General features: G+C 38.8%; 1 protein-coding gene across 5 annotated transcripts in view; it reads left to right on the top strand.

The window, feature by feature from the left end:
- Nucleotides 1-12833, top strand: part of DPH6 (diphthamine biosynthesis 6) — a 228915-nt gene that overhangs the window by 76889 nt on the left and 139193 nt on the right. For all 5 annotated transcript variants that reach the window (XM_079954618.1, XM_079954619.1, XM_079954617.1 and 2 more), the window contains exons 7-8: nucleotides 4040-4134; nucleotides 6519-6606. In XM_079954618.1, coding sequence (XP_079810744.1) covers nucleotides 4040-4134; nucleotides 6519-6606 — 183 coding nt within the window. The remainder of the gene's footprint in view (nucleotides 1-4039; nucleotides 4135-6518; nucleotides 6607-12833) is intronic.

Below are 12833 nucleotides of genomic sequence, written 5' to 3'. Positions count from 1 at the left end.
ATTAAAACATCTCCATGGGCTCCTTGTGTTCTTAACAAACAATACTTTGCTCCCTTTGACCCTTGGTGCTAGAAACAGTTAGGGCCAACCAGTGAGATAGGAAGGAGTACCCATGTGGGAGAAAGCTTGTAGCCAAAACCGGAGAGCAAATCATCAGTCAGGGCAGAGGAGCAAGCCAGAAACAAGAACAGAAGGGCACCCAAAGGATACAGGTCAAGTTGAGAGCTCAGGGAGTCCTCATAGCTCAAGCAACTAGAGCAGAATACCCATTTACGGTCCTTGCTGTCCAGAAGGATCCAATGACCAGCCCAGGTGGGTGGCGTCAGTCCAGGTCTTGTGGTCGCTGCGTAGGGGTAGGCAGAATTCCCCTCCCCAACTAGGTTGGGGGTGGAAATTCAGTGACCTTCTTGGCCAAATTCTTCATATTGGGGGAAGAGTAGTACTTATAAATTGCATTCTAAAGTGGTCTCTGTCTTGCCCCCCAGGCCTTCAAAAGAGTTGCCATAACAGGATAACAGGGCAGTTGCTGTGGAATTGGACCCACTGTGGGAGATTTGTATGCCCCTGATGATGACTTGGAAACTTCGGCTAGTTCAAAATGCAGCAGCTAGATTACTGGCTGGGGGGTTCCATTTAGAACCCCTGTTTTAAAACTGCAGCACTGATTTTATTGATTAATTGATTTAGAAGATTCATAGACCACTTGATCAAAATAAACTTCTCAAAGCTGTGTACAAATAAAGTTAAAACACAGCTGAAATCCACTGTCCACTTGAAGAAAAACACAAAAGACACCAACATAAGACACATACATATAAATTGACACTATCATTACAAACAAAGATAAAATATATGAGAAACAATGATAAAATATATTCACATATATATGTGAATAGCTGTTTCTGGGCCAGATTTGAAGTGCTCACATTAGTGTTTAAGGCCTCAGATATTTGAAAGGTTGCCTCCTTCCCTACAAATTCTCTCTCAGGTGTTTAGAAGTGCCCTCTTGGTAGTTCTACCATCCTTGGAATTTTGGTAGTGGCAACCCAAGACAGGGCATTTGCTCTGGGATCCCCCAAGCTGTGGTATTTCCTTCACATGTATGTGCACCTTCATTGTATAGCTTTGTTTGTATGCTGAAGCTGTACCTCTTTGCCCTGGTCTGTGATACCTGAGAGAGAGAGAGATTTTAGGGCCTACCTTGTTTTTCTGATTACAAGTGGTTTTAACTGATTTCAATCTTGTGTTTTTACATTATTGTAACCCATTCTGGGACCTTATGGTGAAGAATGTGTAATAGGCAGTTTTGTAATGTGTATTTTTAAAAACTGCTGATTTTATTTTTGAAAAAAGTTAGGCTAGCATTTTTTAACATCTGTTTTATCAATAATTTAAATATATATTTTGTGTAAAGCACTTAGAGGTTTTGATGATTAAGCGGTATATAAATCCTATTAAATGAATAAATCTAATTAATATTAAGAATAATAATAATAATATATCTTCCCACACCCTTAAAAAGCTTATGTTAATCTACCTCTGAAACAAGTTCCTTTTAAGAGAACAGGTTTGTGCCCACACTTGAAGAAGCTAATAATGAAGAACCGCTCAATGATTCAGGATATGCCAACAAGGGCAGATAGCAAACAATTGGGAAAAATCATTTGATGTTGATGTCCAGGAAGGATTTGTGGCACCAAAGAGGCAGCACTAGGACAAACAAGTTTGGAGAGCTTGTAAACAATTACTCCTTCATATCATGTTATACTTAGCTGGGATATCAACAAGGAGGATCAGCCATATATTTTGTTACTCCAAATATAGCTGCATTTTAAGAAAGTCTTTTGTAGTTGTTCGTACCTGGCAGGGTATCCATTTCAAACAGCTTTTCAGCAGTGGTTTTTGGCAGGAAGAAGAATAAGCTGTTTTGACTAACTGTTTTGTAAGTTGTCCATTCTTATTGCATCAGCATTAATTATGCTTGATGGATTTGTCCTACAAGAACCTTACAGCAGCTTCTGACAGGTAGAACTATCTTTTATGTCAGCAGTGTGAGTTTTTGATTAAGTGAATGTTTGGTTATTTTTAGACAAAGAGATATTCTCTCATTAAAAGGAAAATGTCTGATAACGTAGGCCTGGAAAAGATAATTTGATCTTTATTTGGAAAAAAGAGAGAGGAAGATTTCAATTTACCATCCAAAATGGGTAAACAGATATAATTTAATTATCTGACAGATAACATTTTGACTTGAGGCACACCACCAAAGTAAAAGACTGAACAAGAATAAAAGCCAAAAGGGCCTTAAATATTCCAGTTTAGCCAGGCTAAAAAAATTGACCAGTCGTCCAATAAAAGCATAAGAAGATCCCAGTACCATATCAAGGCCAGCCAGATGCCCCTGGGAATCTCAGAAGCAGGATGTGAAGACAGTAACACTTGTTTCTGTATTAAAAATGTTGTATTGCTTTTTTTGTGATGCCACCTTCTACTCTGGAGAGGATTCATGCCATGTTTTGGGATTCCGTGTGGAATGTGTTCCTATGCTTCTCTTCGATTGGTCTGAGCTTAATGTGGCACCAGTTTGTGAGAGCCAGCATGGTGTAGTGGTTAGGAGCGGTAGACTCGTAATCTGGTGAACCGGGTTCGATTCCCCGCTCTTCCACATGCAGCTGCTGGTTGACCTTGGGCTAGTCACACTTCTCTGAAGTCTCTCAGCCTCCCTCACCTCACAGAGTGTTTGTTGTGGGGGAGGAAGGGAAAGGAGAATGTTAGCCGCTTTGAGACTCCTGAAGGGGAGTGATAAAGCGGGATATCAAATCCAAACTCTTCTTCTCCAGTTTTTATCAGCGTTTATACCCAGAACTTACCTTTGCTTCCAAAGTCACACTATTACACATGTGAAGCAATAATAAAGGAGAACATGTTCTTGGATGTGTAAGCGTCAGCACGCCTGAGTAACATACACCCCCCAAAAAAAAATTAAGAAGGGGTGGTGACAGCTCCAGGGCAGGATTTGGCTTTCTGAAATACTTGAACTTGAACTTTACTAGTTTAAGAGCAGTCTAGATGGGTTTACATTTAAAATCCTCCACCAGGAGAGAGGGACAAAGCAAAAAAATAATGGACACCATCATGGTGATGTCACATAGCAACTGCTGGATGAGCAGTAGATCAGAAACCATTGAGGGTCATCTGGCAAGGAACACACCCAAGATGTTTCTCAGGTCACATGGCTACTCATTTCTCTGAGCTTTTCTCAGCCTTCCTTATCCACTGTTGTTGTTATTTATTACATTTGTATAGTGTCCTATACCCGTAGATCTCAGGGCAGTTCACAACATAAAATTGCAATAGAAAAAATAAAAAATTACAAAAAAATACAAAATAAAAACATAAACAACCCAATACCCCCCGACACATTTAAAATGATGTCAATCAGCCCAAATCCTGGTTAAAAAGGAATGTTTTCATGAAGTGTGTAATGAAGGCACCAGCCAAACCTTCCTGGGGAGAGCATTCTACAAACAGGGAACCACAACAGAAAAACCTGTTCTTGTGTTGCCACCCTCCAGACCTCTTGTGGAGGAGGCACACGAAGAAATGGCCTCAGAAGATGATATCAGGGTCTGAGTAGGTTCATATGAAGAGAGGCGGTCCTTGAGGTATTGCGGTCCCAAGTCTTTGAGAATACCACAAGGACAAAGGGTTCCAAGGACCTTTTGCCATGGGATGGGCTCTGAATCATTAAAGGCTCAAAAGGCACTGCACTGCGTTTATACCTGTTGCATCCTTCCCTAGTCTCTTTTCTACCTGCAGACCTCTCACCCCCGTTCCCTACCTGCTGTAGCTCACAGGAGGACACCAGTGCAGCAACCTGAGCCTTACTTTGTGCCTTTGTGTATAATAGAAAAAATCAAGATGGATGCTATGGTTTCAGTATAGACTGCGAGCACTATGTGTTCTCGCATGATTCTGACTTGATATAAAGCAATGATTTTTCCTAATAATAACTTTCTTCCCTTCCCTTATTTTTTAGCTTTCTAAGAAATATGGAGTCCATATCTGTGGAGAAGGTGGAGAATATGAAACATTCACATTGGATTGCCCTCTGTTTAAGAAGAAAATAGTTGTGTAAGGAACTGCGCCTTCCCTTCCCTTTAAATTTTAGCACTGGGAACATATTAACTTTTAGCTTGAGGCCACTTCTGTTGGCAGCGGCAGAGCATGTCCTCTAAGTTCACAAACACTCACTTTGTTTAACACTGGCAAAGTCCTCCACTAACCTAAATCAATGCCTGACAAGACGAGGCCTTCATAGAAAGCTATAAACTTTTTAGACATTTGCACTTTCGTTTACTTGCTGATTATGGCCTGCAGTAAAACTGGTACCTACACACTGACACTTTTATCCTTTCATGAAGTGCGAATTGCCTGTAATATTTATCTTTCATTACAGCTACATTTGATAAACTGCCACATCAGTAGCCTGTGGGTTCCATTAACTCTGTTTCCCTTTTCTCTCTCTTTCCCTTTTTTTATTTTTTTTTTTTGCGTTTTAACATTAGCAATTTAGGATGATAATGCTAAACATTTTGCTTGAATTACTAAAGGATGTTTTTGAATGTTAATGTTTTGAATCAGTCCAATTTGCACTGAGTGGGTTATTTCTTTGCCATAAATTCTTAAAATGTATGTGTAGAGGTATGGGAAATTTCTTTATCCTTATGTAGATTTGTCAGTACAATTATGGTAAATAACTTAGCCTGCATCTATTATAGGACATATTTTGACTGCTATTATCCCTCTTTCATCTGAGTTTACAGATTTTCTAATAAAACAGTATCAGTGTCTGCTCCACACCACTTTTAGACCAATAATCTCAGTGAAGGGGGTAATTTGATTACAATATCCAAACAACTCACTTGGGAGTACCCCAGTTGGCTACACTTGGGCAAAATGGTTTGAAGATAGTATTACTTGGAATATTTCAGGCGTGAAAGCTACCCTTCCAATAAACACAGAATTGATCTGAACTGAATCTGTGCCAGCTGAAAGTACCCTTGAGGGTGCATTTATATAATAATTATGCTTCCACATGAGGATCTGCAAAACAATAAGGTCAGGCATAGGCTAGCATGTTGTAAGCAGTAAGAGCATATACAGGTTTCCCAGATCCTTTGTGTAAAGTTTATTATAGTATAGTGGCAAACAGTGTGAGACGAAATATTTCAGATCAAATTTTGATTCAACCACAAATTCCAGTGCCACTCTCCCATTTTCTCCCATATTAATATCTCCCTAAGGAAAGAGTGCTTCTATTCACCAATGCCTTTGAAGCCAACTAGATACATGATGTAATGCTTCAGAGGCATTGACCATCTCCCTGCCTTCCATCTCAGTTGGGGTGGGTGGTTATGGCCTTCTTCATGTTGGTGCCCCAGTCATAAAAGGTTGTCTCCATGATATCTGGTGCTCACCTTCATTTTGTGCTAAAGACCTTTATATTGTGTGGCTTTTAGAAGCAATTTTAGAATGCATTGGTTATTTCTATGTGAAATATTAAATAAAAATGGCTAGATAGATAGATAGGCCTGGAGGCATATGAGACTTGCCTTGCCAAAGCTAAGCAGGTCTGAGTTGGGTCAGTGCCTGGATGGGAGACCACCTGGGAATCACATGTATGCCACCTTGGCCTCTGTGGTGGAAAAAGGTGGGATATGAACAAAATAAAATAAAACACCTCTTCTTTTATGATACTTGTATTTTTAAGTGATTCCAGGATATTTATTTTTTTATTACAAGTAGTTTTATATCTCTGCTGAGGTAAGAATCAAGGCAATAAAACAATAATGAAGTGCACCCACATTGAGAACAAAACCAGACTAGTAAGAATGACAACTTCACTGCCTCTTAAAAAGCTTTATTTTATTTATTTTATTTATTTATTTTATTTTTGCTGCTCTTTGTATGAGAGTAGCCGAGTGGATAGGCGGGCCTCTCTAGGTAACACATTCCACAACTGATTATTAAATTACTCTTGCAAAAAATGCTGGTATCATCAGCCATTCTGGTTCTGGTTCTGGTTCTGCTTCTGCATTGCTTGTTTTCCCCTGTGCTTGGCAATTCTGTCTTTAATAATGCTGTCTACTATTTTTCTGAAACATGCATTATGTTAACTGGCCTGGAGTTTCCCAGATTCCCTCTGTAACCTTTTTTTAGAAACCGTTGTCATATTGGGTGCTTTCCAGTCTACAGAAACAGAGGCTGATATTAGGACAAGTTACATATGTTGTTAGAAGTTCATATCTGAGTGGAACTTTAGTCATGACACAAGATCTGTGGTCCTTGCATGCCTGTTTAATACTGATTTGAATGTGCAGATAGGGCCATAATCATATGATCTTATTTTATCTGTCCTGTGTCCCATGGTTGACCACTACTGCTTAGAAAAAAGAACCTAATTGTTGAAAGTTCAGTGTAATCTGAAATAAATGTTTATGATTCTGTTATTACAGGGATTTATCAGAAGTTGTTGTGCATTCAGCGGATGCATTTGCACCTGTGGCTTATCTTCGACTATTAAAATTGCACTTAGAAGATAAGGCAAGTACCACATTCCAATTTTAATATACTTATATTAATAATATTTATTTTTAAATCTGTTCTGTCTCATTACTGAGACTCAGAGCAGATAACAGTGATTTAAACACATATACACAAAATGTCCAAATGGGATCTGGGGGGAAAACCAACAGATAAAAGGTAATACTGCTAAAGCTCCATTCCTTACCATTTTAAATCCTGGCCACCACAATACACCCCAATTGTAATGGTATTTCAGCGTTTCAAAGTTGATGAGACTCCAAGAGAAGACAGAGGAACATTAGTTGGACTATGTCTGTGCTCTTGCTGTTCATATTTAGTGTGTATAATTTAGGCAATACTTCTATATTACCTTGGAGATGATGAATGGGGAACCTCAGGCTCTCCAGGTGTTGCTAGACTATAGCTGTCATCATCCCTGAGCATTGGCCATGCTGGCAGGGGCTGATGGAAGTTGCAGTCCAACAATATATGGAAGACCACAGACTCTCTACCCTTGGTCTGTAGTGATAACAGAGATGTGTTAGGCCCAAACTGTTAAGTTCTAAACCCGTGCTCCAAAAAGGATACAGAGACATCATGCTGATCCTGATGATCCACTGCCATCTACTTGCCTTTTTAATTATTTGAGAAATGTATGGACCTCTTTTCAAACACACGTTTCACAAAGTGGGTCACAACATATATATATATATCAACCAAAAATCATAATACAATTTTGAAACCCAATAAAACCAACCATTTCATTACATTTCAAACTCAGCAATACATAGCCCTTAAATGCAGCAGTGAAACAGTAGGTCTTTAAGGCGCTTTTTAAAGGTATCGGGGGATACAACCTCTCAAAGAGTACTAACAAATTATTGATGGAAGTCTGAATCTGACAAGAATTTTCACAAAGGGATCACCCAAACACAGACACACTGAAAAAACCCATTTGTGATTGGTCTTTTTGTACATTTTTTAAGGCATAAGTCTCAAATACATACAACAAAGAATAAAAATTTCAACAGGGACTCTTAGCTGGCTTGAAAACTTTATGGGAGAGGGATTTAAGTAAAAAATAAACAATACCCAATTGTTAGATAATGTGGTTCTCTAAAACAATATGGCCTGTTCTCTAATTTATATATTTTAATTGCTGCTATATCTACTGTCCCTGTTATACCAAATTGCTAATTTAAATGTATCCCTATTGTGTTTCATGACTTCCCTGATTTTGTATGTGAGCTGGAATTGGTCTGTGACCAAAATAATTCATTCATTCAGGCCTGTTTCAGCTTACATTAGAGAAAATACTTTTAAAACAAGGCACAGGTAGTATAGGACCCACGTGAAACCTATGACAGAAAATCAGCCAAATTTTTGGCATGATTGTGGTTTTCAGGCACATAGATCTCTGGTGGGCCTGTCCATTTGTCTCTGTTTTGATAGGAGGTCGGCGAGAAAATTACTGCAGTGTTCAAGGAAAAGGTAGGCTTCCCCTGCCCTATGATTGTATTTATTACCACTCTTTGAACAATCAAACCTAAATCTAAAATTGAAAGAACTCTTAGTTTTCTTAAAAGCAGCTACATGACCATCAATAATAAAACAGTGGAAAACACTGAATGGTTTAAATCTTAATTTATGGAATTGCAGTCTTTCAGTAGCTGAAAAATTAACACATCAAGCATGGAATCTTCTGAAAACTTTTACGTAATATAGAAAATGTATATTTTCCAATTGTCATACAAACCATGTATATTCTCTTTCATCAGAAAAGCTGCAAGACTTTATTCTATATTCTATTAATACCTTTAGTCTTGAGCTGGGTGGCTCAGCTTGTAAGATATACAATTTCATTGGCTGTGGAATGACATTTTGACTTGTGTTATCTTTGTGCATATTTTACACTTCAGTTAAAAAAGTAACAAAAAAATAGGCTAGCATTGAATAAAACACACCGTTTAAGTCATAACTTCTTAAAAATTGCCAGAGTATATCTTCTTCTTCTTAGCGATCTCCCGTAACTGAGTAAGATTGTCGTCCGTGAACACGGTCTTAATTCTGGATCCACACGTCCTTCCACAGTGGGGACGTAGTTTTCAGAGCAGGAGTTGATCACAGTGAGGGTTTGCCAAACATGCCGTCCTCTTTCTGTGTTTGAGCATCTTCACAGTCCATGATACCTTTGGTAAAGGTTGTCAGTGTTTATGTTACATTTTTTTTAGATTTGCCTTGAGAGAGTCTTTAAACCTCTTTTGTTGACCACCAGCATTACGCTTTCCATTTTTAAGTTCGGAATAGACCAGTCCAACGAAGTCGATGTTGAAGAATCATTGCTTCGACACTTGTGATCTTTGCTTCTTCTGGTACACTGGCATTAGTTCGCCTGTCTCCCTACAAGATGTGTAAAATTTTTCGGAGACACCGTTGATGGAATCATAGTATCATAGTATCATAGAATCATAGAATCATAGAATCATAGAGTTGGAAGAGACCACAAGGGCCATCGAGTCCAACCCCCTGCCAAGCAGGAAACACCATCAGAGCATTCCTGACATATGGTTGTCAAGCCTCTGCTTAAAGACCTCCAAAGAAGGAGACTCCACCACACTCCTTGGCAGCAAATTCCACTGTCGAACAGCTCTTACTGTTAGGAAGTTCTTCCTAATGTTTAGGTGGAATCTTCTTTCTTGTAGTTTGGATCCATTGCTCCGTGTCCGCTTCTCTGGAGCAGCAGAAAAAAACCTTTCTCCCTCCTCTATGTGACATCCTTTTATATATTTGAACATGGCTATCATATCATCCCTTAACCTCCTCTTCTCCAGGCTAAACATGCCCAGCTCCCTTAGCCATTCCTCATAAGGCATCGTTTCCAGGCCTTTGACCATTTTGGTTGCCCTCCTCTGGACATGTTCCAGTTTGTCAGTGTCCTTCTTGAACTGTGGTGCCCAGAACTGGACACAGTACTCCAGGTGAGGTCTGACCAGAGCAGAATACAGTGGCACTATTACTTCCCTTGATCTAGATGCTATACTCCTATTGATGCAGCCCAGAATTGCATTGGCTTTTTTAGCTGTTGGCTCATGTCAAGTTTGTGGTCAACCAAGACTCCTAGATCCTTTTCACATGGACTGCTCTCAAGCCAGGTGTCACCCATCTTGTATTTGTGCCTCTCATTTTTTTCTCTTTTAAGGAGTTGGAGATGTAAACTAAAACGATGAAGTGAGAAAGCAATAGTTTTGTTAAGAACCTCAAAAGTGTCCTTTCTAACTTCTGTTCCTGTGATCAAGTTATGTTCTTCAGCAATATTGATCTAACAGTAATGATACCTGTGAAGCATTGTGCTCCCATGCCAGAAGTGCTTTGCGAATGTAAATGCCTGTAAGCTAAACCAAACAATAATAAAACAAAAATTATGTTAACATTTGCAGGGTTGGTGTCTCGCCTCGCAGCCCCCAGCTTCTCATGGCACAAATGGGATCCACTGTAGAAAGAAAAATAATAGCAGAAATGGTACCATGCTGCCTTGTAGCCTGCTTAGAAATATTTACTGTGGCTATTTAGTTCCATGTGTTTATAATTACTATGGTATAATTGACACAAACAAAATATGAAGCAAAAAGCTTTGCACCTCAGATGCTCAGGTTGTGTATCAATTAATGTAGGATTATATAACAAGGACTCATAGTACACAGAAGCTAAATATATACTTCCCAAGATACACAGTAAGCTGCTAATACTTTCGTTGAGAGACAAATAATTTGCTTACAGACTGATCCTGTGCTCTGATACAGTCTGTTCAGGGATCTTTACTGCAAACTCAGGAGATTTCATTGGCACAGTAGAGCAGAACTTAGCTGTAGTGTCTAATAATACAACTGACCCCATTTATTGTTGGCATTAAGGGAAGCTTGCTGTTTTGGAAAGTGAATTGGAAGGAAGCCAGCAGTCTTACAGAATGAGTGGTAGCTTCAGAAGTTGAAGCATTAAAAGCACAATACACTTCTACATGCATTGATGAAATTTGTATCTCAAAACCCATTTAGAGGAAGAACACTTTTCTATGAACGACCATTAGGTTGAGAGGACACTTAACTCTTTCTGTGCTTCTATTTCCCCTCTCGAAATATCCTCCAACCATCTCCCCCCACACCTTCCTGAGGAATATCTCCAAGTATTAAACAGCCTGCTGGAGTAACAGTGAAAACCACAATAGAGCACATTTAGGTGCAGGGAAATTGAGTCTCTACAGACCTTCCAGTGAGTTTGCCACTAGCGTTCTTCACAGGTCTTTGTGTTAAATGCTTCTTTGTGCTAAAGCATTTTGGTTTGGTTTTATTTTGTACGTGATACTCAAACACCATTAATGATCACAGCTGGTTTTGTGTTTCGTTTAAAAATATTGACTTTTCAAGAGTATATAGGCATATGCCATAGTAGGTCTTATCTCAGAAAGCACTGCTGTACATTCATCAAAAGGAGACATAATTCTTTATTTTTAGAATTCTGCTTCCTAGCACCATGTTCCCCATTCTCAAATGTGCCATTTTAGTACACACCTTGTTTGGCGAGGAATTTTTTTCCGCAGAGCAAAGCCTTAAAATATTACTGTGAGACTGAAAATTATGCCAGTCGGCTATGTGAAGTGAAACCAAATAAGCTGAATAAGAGAACACTCTCGGAGAGGGGAGAGAAAGTGGAAATATATTAATATTTCTTAGGGGCACTGACTTTATTGCTCATGGCAAACTTGATGCTAAAATGCTCCATATATCACTACAATGTGACAGGCTAGGGAAAATGAAAAACACAAAGCTTTACATAAATCAGGCAAAAAATCATATTAAAATGCATAACATTTTATATAAGAATCAAGATTTTACTTTTATCTATTCAGAAGCTCTTTCCTCCTTCTTATGTAGATGTTTAAGATTTTGTTAAAGCCCCACAGTTTCAAGCAGTTTTATAGCAAATCATTTTTCAAATTCATTGTAGACAAAGTTGTCACATTCTTAAAGAGCTAACATTTATGGAATTGTAGTTTAGATTTTGGTATATACACTTAATGTCTTGTAGAGTTAAGGAGGAAAATAGTTTGTTTTGTGTTGTGATGGAATCATGGCAAAAGGCATTAAATCTTTCGATTAATTTATTTTCTGTCATACTATAATAAGCTACATTTTCAATAAATTGTTACTATGGAGGGGCATTTGGTTTTTCAAGAGCATAATGCATCAAATGATTTAAGGTTTTAACCCCATAGGACCAGAGAGCTATTCATACTGGCAAGGCAAGCATTTAGTCTTGAGTAATTTCTACTTCTTATTTCTGTGTTTATCCTTCTAAAGCCCTTCAACCAGTTAACGCATTGTAACTCCTGCAAAAGTAAAACATTCATGGTCCCATTCTAAGGCACAGTTAAGCATACTTAAGTAGTATCAGTGGAATTTAAGCCTGCTTAATTGTGCACCAGATCAAGGGCCATTTGAATAGCTTGACTTCTCGGTTTTGTAGTGAAAAGAAAATGGTTGCCTCACATAAGAAACACATTTCTTGAACAGGAGATTTCCGTGTGGTACTGCACATGCTACCCCAACATCCCATGCTCCACACCCTCTGGCTTAGTGTGAAAGTGCTTAGAATTCCATGGGATGTTTTTCTGTTCATTGAGGTAAGGTCAGAGTGGAGTATACAGTGTTGGTGCACATGGGGACATTGGGGCTGTGGTTTGCACCCTGAAGTGGGTTAATATCTTTAAAATGTTGATTCAGAGAATGTTGAACCTCCTCAAACATCAAATAATACTTTTAAGTCGGTTTGTATAGTTTTGTAGTACTGTATATCCATGTCAGCAAAACCCACTGAGTTCATTGCAGCTTGCTCCCAAATAAGTAGGCATAGGATTACAGCCGAAATTGATATATAAATGATTTCTTTTTCTAAATTGCTAAAATTAGAAGAGGATCCCAATTCCCACCAGTTCTCCCTTCACTGCATGCCATATCGTCCTCAAGTGCTTCCTATCGATTAGGAATCTTTTATGGGACATGTGGGAGACTAAGAAGAGCCCTTCTTGATCAAACCAGAGGTTCATCTTGTCTAGTATCCTGTTCCCTCAGAAGCTTATGAGAAGCCCACAAACAGGACATGAGAGCAGTAACACTCTTCCACTGTTGTCCCATAGCAACTGGTATTCAGATACATGAATACCAGTTCATGACTAGTACCAACTGATAGTA

The sequence above is a fragment of the Podarcis cretensis genome, assembly GCF_951804945.1.
Source record: "Podarcis cretensis genome assembly, chromosome: 1".
NCBI classification, from domain to species: Eukaryota; Metazoa; Chordata; class Lepidosauria; order Squamata; family Lacertidae; genus Podarcis; species Podarcis cretensis.
The sequence above is the reverse complement of the archived record's forward strand: the minus strand, read 5'-3'. Positions and strand labels throughout refer to the sequence as shown.